At 47.9% G+C, this 24,064-nt stretch overlaps 2 protein-coding genes across 4 annotated transcripts in view; one reads left to right on the plus strand and one right to left on the minus strand.

Moving 5' to 3' along the window:
* LOC100220650 (probable glutamate receptor) lies at window positions 1-13,153 on the plus strand. Of its 2 annotated transcripts, none has more exons than XM_030289507.4 (11): window positions 1-1,865; window positions 3,402-3,513; window positions 5,143-5,174; window positions 6,144-6,203; window positions 6,855-7,034; window positions 8,128-8,354; window positions 8,612-8,709; window positions 9,221-9,438; window positions 9,912-10,137; window positions 10,559-10,806; window positions 11,419-13,153. In XM_030289507.4, the coding sequence occupies exons 1-11, from the start codon at window positions 1,584-1,586 to the stop codon at window positions 11,518-11,520; spliced, it is 1,785 nt and encodes a 594-aa protein (XP_030145367.4). In that variant the 5' UTR covers window positions 1-1,583; the 3' UTR covers window positions 11,521-13,153. The 2 variants fall into 2 exon arrangements, with proteins under 2 accessions (XP_030145367.4, XP_012425878.5); XM_012570424.5 differs by having other exon boundaries at window positions 3,405-3,513.
* The window catches only part of PANK4 (pantothenate kinase 4 (inactive)), an 18,291-nt gene continuing 7,251 nt past the window's right edge, over window positions 13,025-24,064 (minus strand). The window contains exons 7-19 of one of the 2 annotated variants that reach the window (XM_012570400.5): window positions 23,526-23,707; window positions 22,061-22,142; window positions 20,853-20,953; window positions 20,044-20,199; window positions 19,110-19,222; window positions 18,505-18,592; window positions 17,094-17,245; window positions 16,599-16,654; window positions 16,121-16,170; window positions 14,847-14,954; window positions 14,589-14,689; window positions 14,089-14,157; window positions 13,025-13,537 (exon numbers count right to left, since the gene is read on the minus strand). In XM_012570400.5, the coding sequence (XP_012425854.1) occupies window positions 13,324-13,537; window positions 14,089-14,157; window positions 14,589-14,689; window positions 14,847-14,954; window positions 16,121-16,170; window positions 16,599-16,654; window positions 17,094-17,245; window positions 18,505-18,592; window positions 19,110-19,222; window positions 20,044-20,199; window positions 20,853-20,953; window positions 22,061-22,142; window positions 23,526-23,707 (1,472 nt within the window). In that variant the 3' untranslated portion in view covers window positions 13,025-13,323. 2 annotated transcript variants of the gene reach the window in all.

Consider the following 24,064-nt stretch of genomic DNA (forward strand, 5'->3'; position numbering starts at 1 on the left):
TCAGATTTTCTCAGGTCCTGCAGAACTTGTGCAAGGATTGGCAGAGACTGACATTCTGTGGTGTGAGACACAGCGCAGGGGCTGGGGCAGAGCCCTGGCTGCGAGGATGAAAATTCTGGGGGAACTGGTGGAATTAGTAGCCAAATAGACAGAAGGAGCAGATCCATCCTGGAGCAGCTGTACAAGTAACACAGATGGCCCTGTCTCATCACTGAGGGGGTTTAAAGTCTGGCTGAAAATGCTGCAGCACAGTTTTGCTCTTCACCTGTCACTTGATTGAAAAATCACTTCTATTCCTGTCCCAGCAAAGTGCACAGTGAAAGTGCATTTTACTTCCTTGACACTCCTCCTGGAAGGGTTGTCACTTGTGGAGCTGGAAAGGGGCTCTTGGTTCTAATTTAAACTCTGAGATACCAAAACAGTAACGAAATTTAGACTCTGAGATATCAAAATGTAAAACTGACAGTGTTATCACCATAACATGGCGATGGAGCTGGAGGGGTTAAATTGTCTGATCAAATCTTTTCAAATGCTCTTCAGCATGTTTGTCTGAAAATATTCCCTCAGTTTTCCAGGCTGGCTGAGATCTGCACAGCTTGTCTGCAGGACTCAGACCCTGCAGATGCCAGGACAGCTTTGTGCAGCAGAGGTTTGGGATGTGCACTGAGGTGACCCCACAGCATCACTGCAGGCTCCGAAGGAAAGGAGGTGAAGCTGCAGCAGAACGTGTCATCTGCCAAGAGGAGCCTCCCATTGTGTCCCAGCACAAAGCAAATTTCATTAACATTCTCTGGATGAAAAAATCATTCATGTAATACTTTAATTTTGGGCTGAAAAGCTGCAGGGAGTCGCTGCTTTTGTAGCTTTAATGTCAAGTACATGCAACTTGACAGCTTTGGAAAGTTAATGTTTGAAAGGCCTATTTGTGTCTTCTCAAAGGCTAAGTCTCACAGTCAGATTATTTTCATCTTTAATTGATTAAGCATTAATACAATAAATTAATGCACCTCACAGGAGGCAGCATCATGGAACACTTTAAAACATTTAACTTCGTTCAGAATTTTAACTAACAATGTCTGGATTTAAGTCATTAGTGTACATGTGAAATTTGCCCTCTTGCTTCCAAATTAGTAGCAACCACTTTTACAGCTTGTTTTGTGACACTGTGGAAGACTGACTATTCATCATGTATTTCTTTATTCCTATAAGTGAAATTTATTCCAGCATTTAAGAATTATTTGGCATTTAAGTCAGCAGAAGGTCACAGTTTTGGTATTCATTCTTCTGCTCTTCCTGAGGCTCCTGGATGTGCATTTCAGTTCATTAAGCTGTAAGATCTGAAATCCAAAGTCTCCAGATCACAAGCAGTGCCTTGAACATAGCTGGACATGGAATTTATGGGCTCTGTTCCTCCAGCTTGGCCTTCGTGAGCACTGATAATGAACATTCAATTGTGTCTTTCAAAGCTGATTTTGTCTGTGTGATCAGCAGGCAGGAAAACGGGCACAGCTGCTGGGGACTGTTCCAAAGGGAGGAATTTTACAGCAACATCACAGGGCAGGAAGAGAATTCTGTGAGTGTTGATGCAGCATCCAGCTGCTGGACTGAGCTGCTTCCAAAGCCTGCCTTTGGTGTGGTCTCCTCCTTCCCCAAAGCCCCAGGGGTGCCCTGGTCCAGCTGGCACGTTTAGATGCCACTCCTCCTCCTCCTCCTCCTCCTCCTCCTCCTCCTCCTCTCCCGGGTATTTATCCCAGCACGGGATGCCCAAACCTGCGGGATCCTCGCTGCTCTGTGCTGGGCATCCCGAGCAGCTCCCGCAGGGACCCACAGACAGACAGACGGACAGACAGCCCAAGGGAGTCGCTGTAAGTGAGAAACCGCCTTCAATTCGTGCTCTGCTTCTGGCAAGGGGCAAAGCCTGCTGCCACCCGCTCCTTGCTGGCTTTTGAACCCAGATTTGCACCCTATTTGTGCTTTTAGGTAATCCCTAAGCAGCGTGTTTAACAACTTGCTGTTCAAGGTGATGCCAGCAATACCGGCTCTGATCAGTTTGGGTGTTTTTAGAAGACACCTCCTGAAACAAAGATGATTTTGTTGCATGTGCCAAATTGTAAGAGAAAAGGAACAGGAATTTAGAGGCTAAACCTAGCAGGGAAAGCGCAGCTCCTCCCTGGCTCAGCCTGAAGGCTGCTGCTTCTTTTCCTTTTTTCCCCCGGGGTTAATGCAGCTGCTCAGTTTTTGTGCTGCTCTGGCAACAGCAAAGAGCAGCAACTACTTTGTCTAAAAAGCAGTTGTAGGATAAAGTCAGTGTTTGTTGGTTTTTCAGCTTTTACAGAGATGGGGCAACTGAGAGGCATTTTAAAAATTTTTTATTCCATTATCAGTCGTAAAAACGCCATTCCATCAGAAGCCAAGCCATTTCTTGGTCACAATACAATCATCTTTCACAGTTCTAATTCTCTAAAATATCTGGTCTTTTTGCAAGGCTGTATTTTGAAACTTGTTGAAACTTATTTCTAGTTCGGTCTCTCTCTCAACAATGTCATCTCTATTCCATGGCCTTCCTGAGTGGTAACACCTCACCTCAGTGGTTGCATACAGATGTACAAGACTGTGTGAGATTTCTGACAGGTTTTGAAAATTCCTCACAAATGCATTTCCCACAAGTGCTGGCTGATGTACAGCTCAGATTTCAGCCCTCTCCTCTGGGATCCTTTCACAAGGATCAACATTTTCCCATTTCGCAGAAATTTTTAACAGCAGCAACAACAAAATCAGTATTGAAATTTAACCTGGAAATAACCTTCTGTGGAGGTTTTAGTTATTTCTCTCATTAGGGAATATGAGTGAGTGAAAGTACTGAGCTGTAATGCTAAGAGTTTTCATAGGATGCAGGATTGGGGAAATTTCCTAAAAGCTGATGAGGTAAGATCAGTAAATCCTGTGTTTTCTGAGCATCAGTCAGCAGTAATGCCACATGTAGTATATTTTTGCCTGCACACTCTCATAAATGGTAAGTTTTCTTGGGCATTTTAAATTTATTTTTATTGTTTCTGGTGTAATGGTGTCCTGTATCTTTTTGGACAACAAATACCATTAAAAATATTGCTGCTGCTTCCTCTCCTGTCCTTTCCCTAGGGGGAACCCACAGGGAGAGAGCCACCAGTGGGTAAAGCCCCTTTTCCAGGTTTGTCACATCCTTTTTGCTGCAGTGGGGACTTCACCAGAACCTTTCTTTAGTATTTGTTCTGGCTGAGCTCAGCAGTGACTATTTTCAGCTGGAGATCTTGTTTGGAGTTGTGGCTCTACAGAAAAAGGAGCAGAAAATCCAGGACAAACTGATCTCACCCAGTGCTGAGGAACTGTAGAACCGGGTTTAACTTCTTGCCTTTCACCTCCAGCAGGAAGGCTCCTGTAGAGCAGCAGGAATTTCTGCTCCGATGGATAAAGGTCTTCACTTCACAATCTGTGTGGTTACAGCCGTGCTGCTCCTGAGGGAATCGAGCCAGGCAGGTGAGGAAAAGGATCCAGAAGTGTTGGCTGCACCCAAACCTGGTTTTGTTCTCCTTCAGAGCATTAATTCCTTCAGTTTTTACCTGCCAGTCTTGCATGATTTTGTCCTAATCTCAGAATTTGCTTTCAAGTGGGTTATTAAGAGATTCCCCAGGGCTCACCTTGTGGCTGGGACTTTGTGAGTGCTGCCACCAAGTGTCTTTCATGTCCCCAAGTGTGTTTGATGTCCCCAAGTGTCTTTGATGTCCTCAAGAGTCTTTGCTGCTACAGCTGAAAACCAGATGACAGAGATGGGGGAAGATGAAAAATGTCAAGAAAAAGGGTGGGTTTAGGTGTGGTTATTGTGGTTAAAGCTGCACTTCTGTGAGGTTTTGGTCCCTTGAGCTGCAGCAAGATGTGCTGAGGATGGGGGAGAAAACTGAGGTGAGGTAGTCAGTTCTGACCAGTGCCAGGAGCCTTTTCCCCAGGAGTCCAGCAGAAACCTCCCTTTGGAAGGCTGGGCAAGCTCAGGGTAGCAGGAGCAAAGAAAAAGCTGGTTTTTTCTTACAGCCACAGCCTCTTCCTACAACTACCAACATATGGGGAAGGGAGGGATGAGCCCTTCCCTTTGTCCTGTGCTGCTGCAGCCTCCCAGGAGGATTCCCAGGAGGAATCCCAGGATTCCCAGGAGGATTCCCAGCAGAAGCCTCGATGCTGGGCAGTGTCCCTGCCATGACCTGGGGTTGGTGCTGCAGCCCCATCAGCCCTGGGCCTTTCAGGAGGGCTCACAAAGGGGCTTTGAGCTGGGAGCTGGAGCCCTCAGAAGGCTCTGCTGCCTTCCAAGGAACCCCACGGGGCCTCCAAAAGCTGCTGCTGGCTTTAAAGGGTTTCTAAAGGGAGACAAGAGAACTCCTTTGTGGAGATTTCCAGCCCCCATGGAGAACTGTAGTGGAGAGGGAAAAAACAGGTTTTGTTTTACAATAATGTGGAGTTCAGCACAAGGCCAGAAAATGCAACACCAAAGAAGGAAAAATAAATACATAATGAATGAATATGCTGTTATATTTAGAGAAAACCCCACAGCTTTTGCTTGAAAGAGTGCATTTTTTGGTTTATCTTGAGGGATTTTTGGCTTTTGAGCTGTGAATTCTCTGAGTCCAAGGAGCAATGCTAAGCAGATTCTAGAAAAATCATCCCGGGCAATTAATAAGCAATATATTGACAAAATCGTGGTTTTAATTCTGCATCTCAGATGCAGAACCTGCCAGCAGTAAGGGAAAGGAAGAGTAAGAATAAACAGTGGCTGGGAAGTGGGTGGTGAGGAGCTTTTGGCTTCTCCTCAGGGGAAGATGGGGCTTGGCAGGAGTGGGGGCAGATCTGGGCTGTGTGAGGAGGCAGAAGAGCTGCTGCTGCCCTTCCTCAGGGGTGGACTGGCTGTGCAGGGTGAGGAACATCAAGCGACATCACTGAGTGCCATTAGAACCTCCTGCAGCCCCTCTCTGCTGGCCCTGCCTCCTTTTGTGCCTTGGGGAAGGAAACAAAGGGAGTTTGGGAGTTGAGGGTGGTTGTTCTGGCTATTTCAGTGCACTGTGAAATGAGGAGCTGTAAATACAAGCCCCGCACAAATCTGATTTTGTTGTCTTTTTCCAGGAGCTGGGAGGAATGATGATGCTGTGAGTAAGGTATGTCTCAGTTCATTAGTGCAGAGCTACTGAGGAAGGCGTGGGGCAGATCTTACATATTTAATTCAGAAACAGTGGTCAGAGTGTACAAAGGTTTTCATCTTTAAAGAGTTATTATTTTAAGAACACTGTTCATGGCTGGCTGTGTTGCTGTCCTGTTTTCCTTTGTTTGTTTCTGTGGGTTTTTTTTGACTGAATTTTTTGTCCAGAGCTTAAAATTCAGTTGTGCCCCAGGGAAGAACCTGCCAGTAGCCCTTGTCTAGTAGAGTTGTGGAACTTGTGATCACAGCCTTCCAGACAAAGCTCATCCCTCAAACCCTTCCAATTCCACAGAGAGAATTAAACCAAGATCGTTTGGAAGGACTGAGGTTTCTTTTGGATGTCTTGTACTGCATATATATCTATATATTTATATATTCACACACACATATACACATCCTCTCTCTCTGTCTAGAAAAATTACCCTGTAATTTTACAATAAGCAGATATATTTAAGACCAACAAACCTCACAGAATCTGACACTTCACTAGAAAAAGCTACAATTGCTCTGAAGTGGCTTTGATGAGGAATCCTCTCGAGTGGGTGACTGTAAAATTGCAAGATGTATCTTTAACTCAAGAAAATCCACATTTTCCTCTCCTCCTCCTCTCAGGTTTCCAACTGTTCTGTGTCTCCTGGAATTGCTCTCTAATGAGACCTTAATTGGCTGCTAATTCTTTTGTCTGCAGCAGGAATTGGTCTCTTGGGAAAGCTGTACACACCATCTGAAGGTGCATCTGCAGTGATTTCTGTCTGCACCAGGCAATGAAGTGAAACGCTGTGATTTATTAATTAGTTAGGAAGCAGCAGCAGCCACCGCAGGTTTAGGGCTGGTTTAACCCCCTAACACCCCCCAGGTCACCCCAAGGTAAGGCCCAGCCTGATGGGGCCATGCCTGGCACTTTGAAATCCAAATTTCTGGTTTGCAGGGCACAGACTCACGCGGAGCAGGAGAGGGACTTCCAACCCTGACTGTCACAACCATCCTGGTAAGGCCGTGACAGTGGCAGGGAACAGCTGTGGCTGCACTTTGCCTTTTATTTGATTTATTTTAATGATGTGCTGGGGGTGTTTTGGGCTGGCTTTGACAGGCATGTCCCTGCTCCTGGCAGGGTTTTGGGGGTGCCAGCTGTCTGCAGTGGGCACAGGGAGGATTTGGGGCTGTCACTGGGGGCACAGGGCTGTGTCAGTGACCTGGGGAGGCAGCCAGGTCTCTGCTGAGCTGCACCTGAGGGGCTCAGTCCCCAGTGTGTTGTTTCTGCCCTGAGGTAGGAACAATGTAAAGGTTACACAGGGATAAAAACGGGTGATAAAATCCCCCAAATGCATCACCAGGTGCTCCAGACAAGCGGGGCTTTGAGGAGAAGCTGCAGCAGTGAATTTTCTGATCCTGATGTCAGGCCCTGCCCAGCCTGTGCCCCTCACCTGAGGCTTTGATGGGCCAAAATTAAAATATTTGGCTTTGAGGCTTTTGAGAAGAGATTTTCACTTATTCCTGCGGTGTGACCTGCAGGATGCAGCTGCCCTGGCGGTGTTTCATCTCCAGGGAAAATCTTCCCGGAGCGGAACGATGGGGCGGGTTTGCCGAGGCCGGGTTTAACTGCCCTGAGGTAACCCGGGTGTGTGTCCCTCCCTCACAGGAGGATCCCTACGTGATGGTGAGGGGAGCAGAGCTGGAGGGGTACTGCATGGAGCTGCTGGCAGCCCTGGCGGGGATGCTGCGCTTCCAGTACCGCGTCAGGGTGGTGGGCGACGGTCAGTACGGGGCCGTGGCGGCCGGCGGCAACTGGAGCGGCATGATCGGAGAGATCCTCCGGAGGGTAAGGCCCAGTCCCTGCCCCTGAGCCACCCCCAGGGACAGGACAGCAGGAGCAGCTCCTGGGCTTCATAGGAATTGAGGAACTTGGAGCTGTCCTGTAGAAGGGATGAGCGCAAGACTTGGAGTTGGGTTTTGTCGCTGTTGAGGGAGGACGGGAATGAAAAGACTCTGACTCAGAAGCTGCTGAGAGTAAAACTCTGATTTATTCAAAATACACTGCTCTTTTATACAGAGCTTTGCAAGGACCAAATCCATTTGGTCTGAAGTGAAAACAAGCTACAGCATTGGTGCAGAGTTCTTGATGCACAGTGATAGAACTTTAATATTAACAATGTGGAAAACAAGAGAGATAAAGAATTATTTACATTCTCTCCAGCTCTTTCTCAGGCATCTGCCTGGCTAGAAACTCTCCGTTTCTTTCTTTGACTGAATCTGAGTCCCACATGTTTGGCCTACAGGGTGGAAATACAGCGGCCACAGCAGAGACCCCTGTTATAGCCAGGCACTCCCAGGGCTGCTCCTGTCTGTCTCACTGTTTCTCTGTAGTCTGTGAGACTGTGCAGACACCTTGGGAAAACTTATCCTGAGCTTCCCCTGGGTGAGACTCATTTCATTCAGAATGGCAATGCCCAGACTCTTCAAGAGATGCTTGAATACACATTTCACCCCATCAGGTGCATTCCCTGTGGCTGATGTTCTGCCATCTGTGGGGAACACTTCAGTTAAAGCTCTTTGCCCCTCTGAGCTCAGTCTGTGCCCAGCTCTCAGCCAGAGTCAGACAGGAGCAGCCTTTTCTCCTGGATGAGTAAACCCAGCCTAGCTCCTGCTGCAGAAGGAAACCAGAAGCCAACCAGATACCAACCAGCACCTCACTGTGAATGATTCCACCGGGTGGAATTCCATTCCAGTGATTCCCATGGAAACCTGCCCTGTTCCTTGGGGCTCACGTCCCAAGGCTGTTGGCCTGGAGAAGTGATGCCATTTCAACACCCACCCACTCAGCCAGGGAAGCGCCTGCTTGAGGGACAGAAATGTTTGAGGGGCAGAAATGTTCCCTGGGCTGGGTGGCTGATTGGTTTTTATCTCCTTGGCAGGAAGCTGACATTGCAGTGGCTCCACTGACTGTCACTTCAGCCAGGGAAGAGGTGGTGTCCTTCACCACGCCCTTCCTGCAGACTGGCATTGGGATCTTGCTCCGCAAGGACACGGCCTCCCAGGACATGTCTTTCTTCCACTTCCTGTCTCCTTTCAGCAAGGAGACCTGGACAGCCCTTTTATTTGCTTACCTGCTCACGTGCTTCTGCCTCTTTCTTGTCGCCAGGTACAAATGCATTTCTGTTCACTGTTAAATCAGTGCCTTTCTCACCTATGAAGAGATTAGAAAGTCCCAGGGAGCCTTTTGCTCTGAGGAACCTCCTGCACAGCTCTAGTACAGTGGCTAAGAAAGCTTAAACCCTGCTAGATTAAGCCAGCTTTAGGAGTGGGATCTCCCCGTGGGGAACACCAGATCTCTTGGTGGGGATTATTTTTATTTTTTTTCCTCTGAGTGTCTGGTTTTATCCTGTCATTTTCCCACAGACTGAGCCCCTGTGAATGGAATGAGCCAAAGAATGAAGAGAACCACTTCACCTTCCTGAACAGCCTCTGGTTTGGAGCAGGAGCACTGGCCCTGCAAGGTGAGCTGTGGGGATGCACCAGAGCAGCTCTGGGAGCAGTGGGGTTTTTAGGATGATGGTGCACCCAGCTCCTCTGTGACACTGGTGAAAAGATGTCTCAGTAGGGACACTTGGAGCACGAAACCAGTTTGGGAAGGTGTGAGTACAGACCTGCTGGGCTTGGTGATTGACTCTGGCTGGGGAATATTTTCTGCTCAGGGCAACCACTGCTCGGGGCAATGCCCAGCTGAGCATGGCAGGATTGCTCAGTACAGAGGAGTTGTTCTGCAGCTTTGTGCCACTGCTGCTGCTCCAGCCCTGCCCTGCAGCGCTGCTGCTGCTCAGACCAGCACAGTGGGGCCCTCTGGGCTCAGGCTCTGCGTAGTTGCAGGGCAGGTCTGCAGTTTGCCTTTGTCTAAAGGGAAGTCTCTGTAACTCAGGCTGCTGGATCTGCCGCTCTTGGTGTGTCTCTGCCCCTGTATGATCCCCTTCCATATGATCTGTGGTGATTTATTGGCTCCCTGTGGTGCAGGTGCCACCCCCCGGCCCCAGGCACTCTCAGTGAGGGTCATTGCTGTGGTCTGGTGGCTCTTCACCCTGGCCCTGCTGGCCGCCTACATCGCCAACTTCACGGCCCTGCTGAGCTCCGGCAGCGAGCAGCTCCCCATCCAGACCTTCGAGGACCTGGTCAAGCAAAGGAATCTGGAGTTTGGGACACTGGAGGGCTCCTCAACTTTCTACTACTTCAAGGTGCAGAGAATCTCGTTGTGCCCACACACAGGGGGGCTGTAGGACTGCTGAGCTCCCACAGCTCAGGCCTTATAATCCCTACAACACCCTCGTCACTGTTGACTCCCTCAGATTTCCTGGAATACTTCAAATAATACGATTATTGTTCTGTTCAGCCCTTCCTCCACCTCTTCTCACAGGAAAGCAGGCACAGAACTCTTATTTTTATTCTGAATTCTCCTTTAAAAATCTCTCTGTTCTTCAGGGGTTGCCATTGTGTACCTCGGGCAGCAGGTGCCATCTGTGGCACTTGTACCCCTGTGTGATGCCTGTCCCCAGTGCTGGGGACAATCTGTGCTTGCAGGGGCTCACACATGGTTTAAGTGCTCTTCTCCTCCAAACTGTTTTACAACCCTTGCACATACAGGTGGATTTTTTTTTTTTTTGATGGTTGCCTCACCCTTAAGTTTGTGTCTTGGATTTTTGGGCTGCAGAACTCCAAGAACCCCATCCACCAGATGATCTATGAGTACATGGAGAAGAGGCGGGAGCACGTTCTGGTCAAGACCTACCAGGAGGCCGTGCAGCGCGTGATGGACTCCAACTACGCCTTCATCGGCGAGTCCATCTCGCAGGACCTGGCGGCCGCCCGGCACTGCAACCTCATCCGGGCCCCCGAGGTCATCGGAGCCCGTGGCTTCGGCATCGCCACCACCCAGGGTGAGCCCCCGTCCCTGTGCTCCCCACTCCTTCCTGGGAGAACAGCAGGAGCAGGGACAGCAACGGGCCAGAGCCAATGCTGCTGTCAGGGTGACCAGACTGAAAACTGGGGCACTGCTCTGCGGGGAATTAATGCTGTCTCTCACTTTGAACTCTGATCCACAAATATTCCATCTCCTGGTGTCCCCAGGGATGCAGATCCCTAATTCAGTGAGCAGGGGACAGTCTGCTCGTGTTCTTCCCAAAGCACCTTTATCCCCCTGGTGTAACCACCGCTCTGGCCAGGGCAGGATCGTTGTTAGCCAGGAAAAGCCTCTGGCAGGCAGGGCTGTGTTCAGTGACACCTCTGACCCCTCGAACCGTGTTTAACTAAACACTGGGAGCTCTCCCATCCTCCTCTCTCTCCTCTCCCACTGCCCAGCATCCCCCTGGACCAAGCCCCTGTCCATCGCCGTGCTCAAGCTGCGCGAGTCGGGCGACCTGGACTACCTGCGGAACAAGTGGTGGGAGAGCAGCTGCCTGCGCCAGAGCCGCGAGCGCTGGGGGCCCCTGGAGCCGCCGGCGCTGGGGGGGCTCTTCCTCACGCTGGGCATCGGCCTCGCCCTCGGCATCCTCGCCGCCCTGGCCGAGCTCTCCAGCAGCAGCCGCCGCGCCGCCGCGCACGCCAAGGTGGGCCCTGGCTCCTGTTCCAGCCCCTGTCCTGCCCCGTGTCCCTCCTTCCCCCAAGGTGGGCCCTGGCTCCTGCTCCAGCCCCTGTCCTGCCCCATGTCCCTCCTTCCTCCAAGGTGGGCCCTGGCTCCTGCTCCTGTCCTGCTCCCTGTCCCTCCTTCCTCCAAGGTGGGCCCTGGCTCCTGCTCCAGCCCCTGTCCTGCCCCGTGTCCCTCCTTCCTCCAAGGTGAGCCCTTTCACAGTTTGGGCTGTGGGATGGGTTTGTAGCCTGAACAGCAAAAATATAATATATAGAAATAAAATAAACCCCTAGCATCCCTTCCCCCCAGCTCCAAAAAAATAAAAAAATGTACATTCCCTGAACTGCCAAGGCAGCCAAACTGGATTCCACTGCCCTGGGTGTTGGAAAGGACAGTAAATGATCCTTAACAAGTTTATTCCCACTGGTGGCTGTTCTTTAATCATCAGACAAGGAAAACACACAGTGAAACTGCACCAGTGTCCCAGTGTGCCCCTTGGTGCTCCTGCTCTGCAGCCCTCCCAATGTGCAGTGGAAAAGATGGATCCGCAGAACGACCCACCCACAGCCTTCTCTCCCCCCTTCTCTTTCAGAAATCTTGTTGCTCTGTTTTCACAGAAGAAATCTGCACTCGTCTACGCATAAAAGGAGCCGCCAGACAAAGCCAGGACACATCAGGGAAGGCAAATGCTTGAGGAGTTTTTGCTGTGTTAGGGTTGTACCACATCCTAGGAGCTGTATCAGTGTAGGAAGATGTTTTTCTGCTAGTCTAGAGTGTTAGGTTGCTAATTAAACACACACAGAGCACTTCTGGAGTGGTAGTGGAGCTGCAGACACAAGGGAATTAAGTGGTTTGGAAGAATTTAAATTGATAAGGGGGAGAGTGGAACTGTGACAAGTGGATAACTGGAGCTGAGCTGGCCAGGATGGTGGATCTGTGTTTAGGTTTGAAGTTCACCCTGTAAGTCCACGATGGCCTGTAGGAGGAAGTGACTGGGGACAGGTTAATGTGAAGCCTCTGCTACTAATTCCTGTGTGAGGAACAGTTGTGGAACATTAAAGCTCTTGTCTGCCTGTTGTAATCAGGAGCAGCAGCTTAAGCATTGTAGCTATAAACAGCCTCACCCTGCCCTGCCCGAGCAGGAGGTGCTGGTCTCTGGGAATTCCTGAATTCCTGAATCAGAACTGACAGTGCTGCTGTGCAACCCCAAACAGGCCCTCCCTGCACCCCAGAAAGGGAGCCTCTGCCACCAAGGAACCACTGGAGCTAAGAAATGCCAGGCAGGGCTTGTCCTTTATCCCTTCCCATCACAGGATAAGGGCCACTGTGGGGTGACAGAGAATGTTTTGTTCTCGTGTCCCAAGAATTGTGGATTGACAGTGGAACTCCATCAGTACCAGAGCAGGGGTGTGGGGATGAGTCAAACACAGCACAGCCCCTGCTCCCCTGCAAGGGGAGATGTGAGGGTGTTTTGCATCACTCTCCTGCTCTCAAACAATGCTGAAGTTCAGGGGAACAGTTTCTCAGCTGCATGTTAAACACTTTCCTCGTGAAGCTGTTTTCCCTTTCAGAGCTGGGATGACTGAGGCATTTAAGTCTTAGGGCAAATTGGTGGTGAAATCACTCCATTTATGAACTGCACAGCTGAAGGAGGGAAAAAGCAAATTGGGCTCCTTGAGAATGGCTGTAATTGCATCACAGGAACAAAGACACCCATCCTTGTCAGTCCCAGCAGGGAGAACTGAGGGCAACAGAAACCAAGGGGGCTCAGGCTCAGGGAGGTTCTGGGTGATCCTGAATCCAGCACTGCACCCTCCCTGGGAGGGGAATTCAGTGAGACTCAGCTTCCAGCTGCTGTGAAGGAATTCAGTGCAGCTGCAGGACTCCCTCCCTCATCCCTCCTGCTAATGGGAACAAACAAGGGGTTAGGAATTCCAGGTGCTGGGAAACCAGGGCTGGTCCTTAACTCAGACTGCAACAGCCCTGGCTCAGTCACAGCCTGAGCAACATTTGTGGGGTGAGAAGGTGGATCAGCCCTTCCATCAGCTGAGCTGCACAGAGCAGGACAGCTTTGGGTAAGTCTAAAAGCTGAAAATACAACATCAGAAAATGCAACGTCAGGTTCACTTAGCAGTTACAAACTATTTGGTACGTGCTATGTCACTGCTGGCAGAGTAGGCAGAGATGTATAAAAAAGGTTTCATTGACATTTAAATATATTTCTATATGAATGTCTCACAGAACAAAAAAATAAAGTCTTTTCATCACAAATACTGCAGCATTAAAATAAACACTTACCAAAATAAACAATGAGTGATATACATATATATATTTGAGTGTGTAGACTATAGAGTGAATCATATTGTCGCTTTTTTAAGTCACAAAAGCACAATATAAATACGGAATTTCCTGTGAACTCTTGTCCCTGTTGTAATAAAAATACATTCTTTACAGTTAAAGTAAAACTAGTGCAAGTCCATCGGCCGTGCCAGCTCCATCATTTACAGGGCACTTCGTACTTGAAGATGACGCTGAAGATTTTGCCCCCGAGGCGGTCGGCGAGCCACGAGTTCTTGATGACGGCCAGCTTGAGGCTCTCACACCTGAGCACGGCGTAGTAGTTGGTGTGGATGGCCCTGCCCATGCCCTCGATGACCACCAGGTCCGTCTGCCGCTCCCGCACCAGCACGGCCAGGCCCTGGTCCAGGCGGCTGCAACAGAGCGCGGTCAGAGCGGCCACCCTTGGCTACCACTTCAGCCACCCTTGGCCACCCCTGCGGCCACCCTTGGCCACTTTTGGCTACCACCATGGCCACACTTCAGCTGCATCTCGGCTCCATCTGCAGCCACACCTGCAGCTGCCCCTCTCAGAGCTGCCCAGAGCTGCCCGCTGGCATTCCACATGGAGTTATGTGTGCCCACAAACAGTGGCACCTGAAAGCCAAGGGGATCAATCCAAATGTTGTTGAAATGCAGCCAGCTTGGGAGTTTGACACAGGAAAGTGCTGTCTCCAATAGAGGAACTGATCTGACATCAGCCATAACCACAGCTCCTCACCCAGCTGTGTCCTGAACTCACACACCTCACCCAGGGCCAAAAGCTGTCAGTATCACAGCTCTGTAAATCCACACTAAGCACCTCCTAATGGGTGTGCAGACCTGATTCCCAGTGGGAAGGGTGGCTGGGATGCTCCACAGGCAAACCTTTGACCATCCTGCAGCTGAGGGACACAAACCACACAGTGGCACTCTGCCCACGTACCTCAGATCCAGGCACGGAGAACTGGAGCCCGTCTGAACCAACAGCAGCTTCTCATCCCTCAGTGCAGAGCTGTTTAAAAAGACAAGAACATTAAACAGCTGCTTCAGCAGGGCCTTGCACATCTGGGAATAAGCCAGAGAAGCAGGAATATCAAACCCTCTTTTACAAAGGTTTCCTTTGCTGCAGGGACTTCACCAGGAAACACAGTATTTCCTTGAACATCCTCTCCTGGGGACACTCTGTGTGTGACATACATGGATTTTTCTCTATTAACATAGAAAATTCCTGGCAGAGCAGCTGGAGTGCTTGTCAGGGAAGACACAACAAGAAATATAAATATGGGCGTGCCAGAAAGACCCAATTTCTAAATTCTTCACTTCAATGAAAACAAATGCTCTGCCTTGGGCTGAGGCTGCAGTTAGAGATGAACAGTGAAATGCCAAGCCAGGCTGGGCCCAGGACCTGCTGTCCCCAGGGAGGAGTGGCAGAGCTGTGCTTACTGGATCACGGGGTCCATGGCCGCGATGCGCTCAGTCACGATCAGGGACTCGCTGTAGGTGACGTCGTTGAGGGCAGGGCCAGAGTTACAGGCCAAAATCACCTGGGGAAAGGTGCCAGGAGAGGTCACACAGTCAGGCTCTGGCATTCCAGGTGCTTGGATTATTCCCAGTTTGGCAGAGAAGTGTCCTGCTGGTGGGCAGTGACACCCTCCAGCAGTTACCAAAACTCCATAGGAACTGGCAAGGAGAACCACTCACCTCTGTCCCTCTAGAAAGGAGCTCTCGGACAAAAGGAAAGACTCCTAAAATTATGTCTATCCCACTGTTATCTGCGAAAATTAAGGCACATTTATGAGGGGGACCCTCCTGCAAGAGAAAACCAATGCATTCAGGATGGAGCACCACTCACCTCAGGGAAGTTTGTTATTCACAGCTACTCCTCCAAACCCCCACATTTTATTCCCTCAAACATTTCAGCCTTTGGGTCTGGATTGCAGCAAACTCCCAGCACACACCAGTGACAAACAGGAGGAATGGGGCTCCCTGATGGTGTCTTTGCACAGGGCTTTAAAACAGTTCCTGTTTTAAAACATCCCTCAAGTTCCTGTGCTGTGTTTGAGACGGGGCTCTCAACCTCCAGCAATAAAACCTCCACCTGCTAACTCCAGAGTCAGGCTGTGATCCTGAACGCGCTGGTGCCAGCTGCACCTACCTTGGAGGGTGTTTTAAGCCAGCCTGGTGCTGGCTGAACAGGATTCCCTTCTGCCAGGAAAGGGCAGCATGGACTGTGGGGGCAGTGACATCCTAAAATGAAAAGATAGTGCCTATTCTCCATTAACCTCTTCATTTGTTCTCAACCTGGTGTTATGAAACTTAGTTCACTCCAGTTCATACCAGCAGAAGAACTGAAAAATGCTTAATTTTTAATAAAAACTGACAGGCCAGTGCCTGTTGCTCCCTAATTATCCCTGTTACACAAGATTAGCTGGTGCTTTGTTTTAGGATGGAGCATGTAATGATTTGTCATAGCCTGCTCATCCCCAACCTTTAGGCTGCCATTTTCAACAGAGAGATTTACACAAAGACACAAAAGCTTTTTAATTAATCTTAATTAAATGGTAAAAGAGATCACATGGGAAAAAAAAAAAAAAAAAAGCTTTACTAATTGGTAAGTTCATTACTTCCAGCAAGCTCTTACATTAATGCCAGTTTTAGGTTGGCTATTCAGGGGCAGGAACTACTCAAACACTACATTTGGCCTCAGGTTGTTAACTTCAGGGGTCTGGGTGTATGGAAATAAGAGCCCTGATAAGGAGGGGAGGCTCTGGAGCAGCTGGGCTCCAGTGGGAATTCAGGGAAACAGCTTGGGAAGTAACCAAGTTTTAAACTAATTCCTTCACTCCTTTCTTTATGGTGACTTAGAGATTTGTTTTGGGCTGTCTGAACAGAATTCTGTTCAAACCCCATGATTACCAAGGTGTTTGATGATTAAGGTGGTTAATTAGTGGGTTTAAGGCCACCCAGGGTCGTACCTTCAGTCGCTCCAGCCACTGGCTGTAGGAATCTTCCAACCAGGGACGTTCTGTGGCACAGACAGAGCAGTGTCAGCATTTCTTATCAGCAGCCACTAACTCTTATCAGCAGTCATTCTGCACATGGTACAGGCAGGAGGTTCACGCTGCACTCACTGAAGTTTAGAATGTTCAGTGTGTAGGCTGAGAGCTCTCTGCTATGGGAATGGCTCCACAAGAGTAGGCCTGAAGTGGATTTTCACACTCAGGCTCTGGAGTGGTGTGAGCTGGGTGTGGACCCCCCAGGACACTGTTCCCAGGCAGGGACACAACAGTGAGTGACCATCTCTGTGTTTAAGGACAGTCTGCAGGTTTAATTCCTTTAATTAACCCTAACAAGCCCTAATGATTCTTTGTCATCTGGGTAGCAGAACCCCCACAAACATTCCCACTCCATTCCCTCATGAACATCCAACCACCAGCAGGGATCTCCCCTTACCTTGGAGCTTTGACTTGGCTTCTTCAAACCCAAACTGTGGCTCAGACTCCAGAACACTGGGACAGGAGAGAGACAAAGGGCACAGTTCAACACCTCCATCTCACACCACTGGAATTCAAACATTTCTTTAGCTGGTGCCCAGCAATTTTACTGCACTGCTTATACTGGGGGTGTCTGTGGGACCCAGGACTGGGAAATGTATTTTGTGATCATGTTAAAAACAAAAAGCTCATCAGGACATTACATCAGAGTTCTGATGCTATAAGCAAACAGCCTCAGCAATGTACAGATGTTTGCAGGCAGTAGGCTACAGGCATAAAATACATTTTTGGGTCTGCAAAGCACCATGGAATGTACTGACTTAAACCAGCTGTAAGATGTAACAGTGCTGTACAAAGGCTGATGGGGAGATTGAAGAACTTCATGTTTTAGGAAAAACCCCACAACTGGACATTCTGTAGCTTAAAGCGTGCTGTTAAAGGATGTAACACCTACTCTGAGACTGCCTTTGCTCCCCAGTCAAAGACATTCCCTGCCAGAAGTCCTTTCACCAGTGCAAACTGCCTCTCCTCCCAGCCCAGGGAATCCAGGGACTCGATCACACTCTGGAAACACTTTAAGGCTATTCCATTTTCTTTCTGCTTTACCTGTAAGACAGACAGGAAACACTGCATTTACAGACCAACATTTCTCACCCAGCTTTGGCTGTCTCAGTCCCAAGGCCATGTTCAAGCATCTCCTCTGTGTTCATGGCCTCTCATGGACCAACCAATTATTGGTCAGTGTGCTTAGGACCAAGGAAAAACCTCCCTGGATTCTCCCAAGAAGTGTCATGAGTGCCAGGATATGATCCACAGCCCAAGAATTACTTTTCTTAGCAAGTTAGAGGTGCAATAGATCTTGAGCAGATTGGGAAATGCCTCCTGGGCAAGATGGCAAATGGGAGAGTGAACATACAAAAGCCTTGTAGCAGTAACATGATGCATCAACCCCAGGAAACCACCACCAGCAGTCCCACAAAATCTGAAGGGTGTTTTTTTGTTTGTTTGGTTGGTTTTCCTTTGCATAATCCAAAATTCTCATCAGCTCTCAGGTTTTTTTCTCTTCTCCGTCTCCAGTGATATCACAGTTACAGGGGGAGCTCTCGTTAAAAATGTAAAATTATTCTGGGTACCAATATTTTGTCTTGGCAGTAAACTTGTCTGAATTACAAGAAGCAAACATAAGTAAAAGCAACCTCACATGTGTTTTAGTCCTTTCTCAGAGTGAAGGTACCATATGACAGTGCATCCAGGGAGAACTTTCTCTGTATTTTGCAGAAATATGTCAACAGTCAGGAAAAGTCTTAGATCAGCCACTAGCACTGCTGTTATTTATATGTCACACAAACAAGTGGTGAGGAATGGACATACAGAAAGTTGATTTTTGAGAAATAATGACTCAAATCTCCTCTCCCCAAACATTTCATATCACAGAACAAAACGCAGAGAGGAAACAGCTGCACAGTGGCAATGAATGTTTTTAAGAGCAGGAGGTTGTGCATTGTGTCCACTCCAAGCCAGTGCTGAGAATCTCACCAGTGACAAAAGCAGCCTCAGAGGAGTGAATTAGAGCAGTGACACCGGTGACAGTGTCTGGTGACAGCCACCACACACAGCTCAGGAGCAGGGCTGGCACCAAGACGGCTTCTCAGGGCTGTCAGGCAACTGAAGCTGGGATATCTTTGGTTACCATTATCCTCACCAGGAGGCTGCTCAGGGGAAGGGGTTTCTGTCCTATTCCCCAGTGCTGTTTCTCCTTCCCCAGCTGCTCACAGCCAGTGCAGGAACTGGTTCCTGATCTCTCCCCTCTGAGCCATCCATCACTTGAACAGTTTCAGAGGACTGGAAAAGTGTCTTGAGCTCACCTTGGAATAGGGATCTGGAAAACTGAACTCGTTCAAGCAGTGTTCCCTTGTGTCCAAGAGACTTCTGACTGTTAAGGTACCATACGCACTTTAAAAAGGGAGAAGGGGGAAAAAACAAATCCATTACTTCAAACAGAAAAAAGCTATTTTCCCTCTGTTTCCTCTGTAAGTCACAGCCCCTCACATGAGCACTGAAGCTGAAAGTCACAGGTGCTAGACCCTGGCTCTAAATAAGATTACTGAACTACAATAGGAATCTATAATTAAGATTATTTGTTGTAGATTCTATAATCTTAAATCTACAATAAGATTATTTAAATACAGGGAGGAAGAATGTTCAGAATTAACTTGCTGCTATTTTTAATAACCATGTACAGATTTTTAATAACCAATTTTCTGCCAAGATAGAATTGCTCTCCTCAACTCCAAGACATGAAACCCAAAATCTCTGTGCAGAGGATCTGATGTTTGGCACACAAACTTGCCTGAGTCTTCAGCCTACTTGGCTTTGTTTGCTCTGCTTCACAACCTGGTTAGCCTTTGGTGGGTTTTCACTGCTCAACAGAAGCAGCAAGTGATGCAAAAGGGAAAATAAAACCACTTACAAGGGCTGCTGCCTGAGTGTCTGGAGCTTATTCCAGTATTTCTGCCGGAATTTCTCAGCTCTCTCCTGTGCATCCACAGAGTCTGGCTGGCTGGCTGCAGCTCGCTTTGCCACCTGGCAGAGAAAAGAGGCAACACTGCAGTAACCAAATGAACTCCTCCTCCTAGTAACTGATGTGAAGTTCAGTCTGAGCAATAACCCCTCCATCTGCCTCCCTGTTCTGTGCCTGCAGCCTGGCTGCTCCCTCCCACACAGCACCTCCCAGCCTCCCTTCATTCCAAACACTAAACAACAAATTTAATGTCTTTTTTCATCCCAAGAGACTTAAAGTTTCTTTTCCAGACTGTACTGTCAGAAATTAAACACAAGTTCTAACTACTTAGAGGTGGGGAAAAAAATAACACTGCATCCACTAAAGGAGAAACAGGCAGAAATTTAATGGTGCACATTGACCCCTTGTGTTCTCTTTCTGTTTACTCCAGTGAACTGCCTGAATCGGCTCCAGTGCAGATAAAAATAATTTGTGTCTGGTCCAATTGTGCTCTTCCTATGGAAAAGTGTCTGTGAGGCAGCAGGATTGCTCCCAGAGGAGGAACAACCCAAGGGTTTCTGGCCTTTGGTTGTGTAACTGTCCTGCTTGCAGCTCTGTACAGAGAGGTCCAAGTGCCACTAAAGAGAGAAAATGCTTTGAAAATACCTTTCAGGAGCTTAAAAAAAAAAAAAAAAAAGGCACCATAAAAGAACATTTCTGCCTTTGGAGGGACCAAGCCCTTCCTTAAGAGACTGGGACAATGTCAGGTTACAGGGAAAGAGGGGCTGCACTTCCAGAGGGGTGACCCAGCAGGAATATTTTACAGGACAAACATGCTGCTCCACAGAAGATTTGTTTCCTAAGTACCTGTGTCACTCAGACAAAACTGTTGTGTGACACTTACCCCATCCAGTGCCTCCTCAAAGCAGGTGAGCCAGTATTTTCTGGCCATGGCATCATCTGTGAGGTCAACAGTGTCTGGGATATAGGTGGAGGGGTCTTTCAGCAGTGGCAGGTTAACAAGTGGTCTCTCCAATCTGTCCATTTCCAGCATGTCAAACTAGGGGAGAAAGGAAAGAGATGGATTAGAACTCACTCAGAAATTAATTCACCATTAATTAAATTAGCACAAGGGCTGCAGAAGTCCAGCCACTGTTAAGATTGATAGATTTGCATACAATTATACGTCATTATAAATAAGCCAGCCCCCTCTGTGGGTTATTTTATCCATGCCCACCCTATAGACAGAAATTATCCAGTCTGAAAATAATCCACTGTGGAATCAGAACTGCTGTACTGTCAGTGACTTTAAGAGATGACTGGGCTTGTGCTCTTCTGTCCAATCTTGTATTTTTCTTCTCATAGGAAGCAAATAAACACTGCTTCAAGATGGTTGAACATGAAATTCCAAATTCTAAGATATTTCAGCTGCAGCAAAAACCAGCTGCTCCAGAGAAAGGGTGAGAGACAAACATTCCCCCCACTTTAGTGAAGGAGAGCAAGACAAAGTAGCAGGCAGTCTGTTTTATGAAACAGTCCATCCAACAGCACACAGGACACGAGAAGACAACACCACACCAGGCACCAGACTGGTCACTCCTCTGGGAAGCAGGAGCCTCAGAGGTAAGAAGCCACCAGCTGGAGAATAATCACCTCTGCCCAGGTCACCACTGCTAAGAGAACACACACAGCTCTAGGAAAGACAGCACATACTGTACCACTCCGTGTCCTCTGCATGGGGTAAACATCAGGGGATGTGCTCATTAGCCCAGAACTCCCAGCATAATTCTCTCCCCAGCTGTACTGGTTTGGATCTAGAAAAGAGAAAGACACAGACACACATAATCTGAAAATAAAACTGAGAATACTCCTGTGAGTGAGTCTAGAGCCAGCATCCCTCTGAGCAGCTGCTGCACTACACAAGCCAGCTCCCCTTGTCTTTAAAAGCAAACAGATTTTTTCCCTCTAACCCCCAAAAGAGATATTACAACCATTCAATGAATTACCTGCTCCAAAGAGCTTCAACCTGAGTGAGACAAGAGAAAATTTAAATTCTAAAATCATTATTTTAACCCCATTTCCTTGTCATTAATCAGCATGCCTCCAAAGCACTATCATTGAGCATTTCTTATTTCTAACTCTAGATCCATTATTAACAAAATAATATTACAGAACTCTCAAAGCACAATGTAAGCTTCAGAGAAACACTAAAGTTATTTCTAGATTTGCTTTATTTGAGAAAAGTTTAATGAGCTCAGATGTACAGTACATGCTGCAGAAGCAATGTCTTTAATTCCTCAGTAGCTGGTTCCTTGCCCATCTCTAACAAACAGGCAGGAAAATAATTCCACACCCATTTTTCGGAGGTGAATTTGATACTTACTGAGCTAAGTACCATTAGCAGCCTGTGGTTGTGCCACTGTAACCAATGTTCTGCCTGGCTTGCCAGTACACCAACAGGGAAAAGGAAAACTAAACAGGCAGAATTCCACCAAAGCACCCTGGATCCAAGGGATCTGGACAGAAGGGTCTCCTCTGTGAGGCTTTTCACTCTCAAACAAACAGTTTGGAGATGCTGGTCTTCCTCAGCACATTAAAGGAATTCAGAAGTGGCCTCTTAAAGAGGGGGATGTCCTCCAAACCCACATTTGTCCAGCTGGATTTAGAGCTGTGACTGTTCTTTGTAGAAGTGCAGAGAAGAGGCCAGTCCTGCTGCCTTCCCAAGGGTGAGCAGCAAATCCAGTGAGAAATTAAGATGTCCCTGCCAGAATGTATAAAACCAAAGCCCAGCATCTGTGTTTATTAGTGCCAAATGGATTGATTTAGGCAACAGCTTACATGCAGCCTCTTAAGAGAAACTTGGACAGTACACTGACATTTCAGAACACAGCATATACAGAACAGAGCAGTGCTGTACTTACTGTCTTGTTCAGCTCCTTTTAAAAATGCCCCAATGGCTCCCAGGTAGCCTTCATGTCTCAGGAACAATGCCTGAACCTCTCCCTGCCACAATATGAAACATTGCAATTGGATGGTCCCTGAGGGCTAACAGGCACTTCTTTGTCACTAGTTTCACACTTTAATTTAATAGAAACAACTAGAAGACGGCAATAGTCATTTGTGCTACATTCTCACACATTCAGCAACTTTAATGGTGCTTCTGGAACAGCTCAGGCAGGAACTGCTCACACACATCACTCCCCAGTTATCACACAGCTGGAAAACACCCATGCACCAGTGGTGTGTGCTCTCTGGCCTTGCCTGGAAAACACCACTGCATCATTCCATGAATATTCAACTCCTCTTGCTTCAACAGGCTGGAAATGCAAGGTGGTGTGATTGCCAAGGCGGGTGTGTGCCACTGCAGCCAACGCCTTTGGGACACTGCTCATTGTCTTTATTTTATTGCACTGCTCTTCAACTCCACACAGACACCGGGCATTACCCACAGGCAAGCATTCCCCCATCCAAAGAATTCGATTATTAATGCAAAATACAGGAATGCAGGGGGGGAGAGCCCTCCATCCTCACAGCAGGGCCCCTCAGCTTTCCCAGGCTGGATGAGACATGGCCTTTTCCAAGGAATTCAGCACTGACTGTGGGAGCTGCAGGGAAACAGCAGCTCCAGCTCACAGGGAAATTTGGATTTGAATCCCTGGCAAAGTGTCTCTTACAACAACCTAAAGCTGCAGTTTTGCAATAGCTTTCTTGGAACTGAGCAAGTTTTACAGAAAGGGACAACAATGGTGAAATAAAGAGGGGGAAAAGCAGCACACAGGAGTCTCTTACATGAAGTACTGATATGAGAAAAAAATGGTGCAACCTATTCTATAAAATTCCCAAAGTGCAGGACTAATCGACCTGTAATAACCATTAACAAGCTTGTGGATTGGACCTTTTTTCCTAGTCAAAAATCTTCAATATTCTCCACAGCTTCAAAACCTGCAAAGAACTTCAGCTTGATTGATTTGAGGTTTGATTTTCTCTTTAGTAACAAAACCCCACTGATGCCAACTGTCTCAGCAGAACAACCCCACAGTGCATGGCCTGGGGGTGGAAAGATGCAAATCAGCAAGAGGAATTGAATAATGATGGTGACTATCTAAGAACACAGTGGAAACTCATTACTTGGAGCTACAAGACAGACTGTCAATCAAAAAAATAATAATAAAAAGAGAGAGAGAGGGAGGTAGGGAGAGAGAAAAAAAGGCCAGACACAACTCCCAGACATTTCACATTGATTTCACCCCTCCCACAACTCATCCCTGCCTTACCTACCTAAGGAGCAGCATTCTAAGCTTACTTCATGTGCAAATTAATTTATTAACAGCCTAAAAAAATACCTAAAATGTGACTTTGCTGCAGGGAACCCTGTGTTTTCCTTACCTTGGAGAAGAAGTTGATGCTGTAGGTGATTGTGCGCATGGTGACGGGGTGGCCCCGGATAAAAAACCCCCCAAAATAGATTTTATCCAGGTTGTGCAGTTTGGCATAGAGGCAGGCCAGCTGGCCAATGTCATTGCTGATCATGTGGAGCAAACTTTTGGCCATATCTTCTTTGGAAAACTCTGGAAGGCAAGGAAGAGTAAAGCAAATTACACACAAACTGAGGAAGCTCCAGTGGACTGTGCTTTTCTAACTGAGCCTGCAGTTGGGGAAAGAAAAATCCAGGGCTGGAGCAGTTTTCCTTATGTGTGGAGAAGAAAAGTGTTACCCCTAGAAAAACCTCACATATATAATGTACTTCTAACAAGGAGGAGTGTGATTTGCTTAAAGATATCAGGAAGAAAAAAAACAAAAAACCACCAAGCCTATGTGAAACTTTTCTTGAAAAAACACTTCCTGGATGGCAGGAGCCATTTCTTCTCTCTAGGAACCACAGGTGAGGGTTCCTCCATCCCTCTTGGCCTGACATGCTCTGCAAG

Source organism: Taeniopygia guttata, chromosome 21 (assembly GCF_048771995.1).
Source record: "Taeniopygia guttata chromosome 21, bTaeGut7.mat, whole genome shotgun sequence".
Lineage (NCBI taxonomy): Eukaryota > Metazoa > Chordata > Aves > Passeriformes > Estrildidae > Taeniopygia > Taeniopygia guttata.

Excerpts from the sequence above, each read along its gene's own strand:
- LOC100220650 (XM_030289507.4), top strand. The coding sequence starts at position 1,584 with ATGCAGCATCCAGCTGCTGGACTGAGCTGCTTCCAAAGCCTGCCTTTG. Across the intron at positions 7,035-8,127 it reads TCGGAGAGATCCTCCGGAGG|GAAGCTGACATTGCAGTGGC; the intron begins GTAAGGCCCAGT and ends TCTCCTTGGCAG. Across the intron at positions 10,807-11,418 it reads GCGCCGCCGCGCACGCCAAG|AAATCTTGTTGCTCTGTTTT; the intron begins GTGGGCCCTGGC and ends CTTCTCTTTCAG.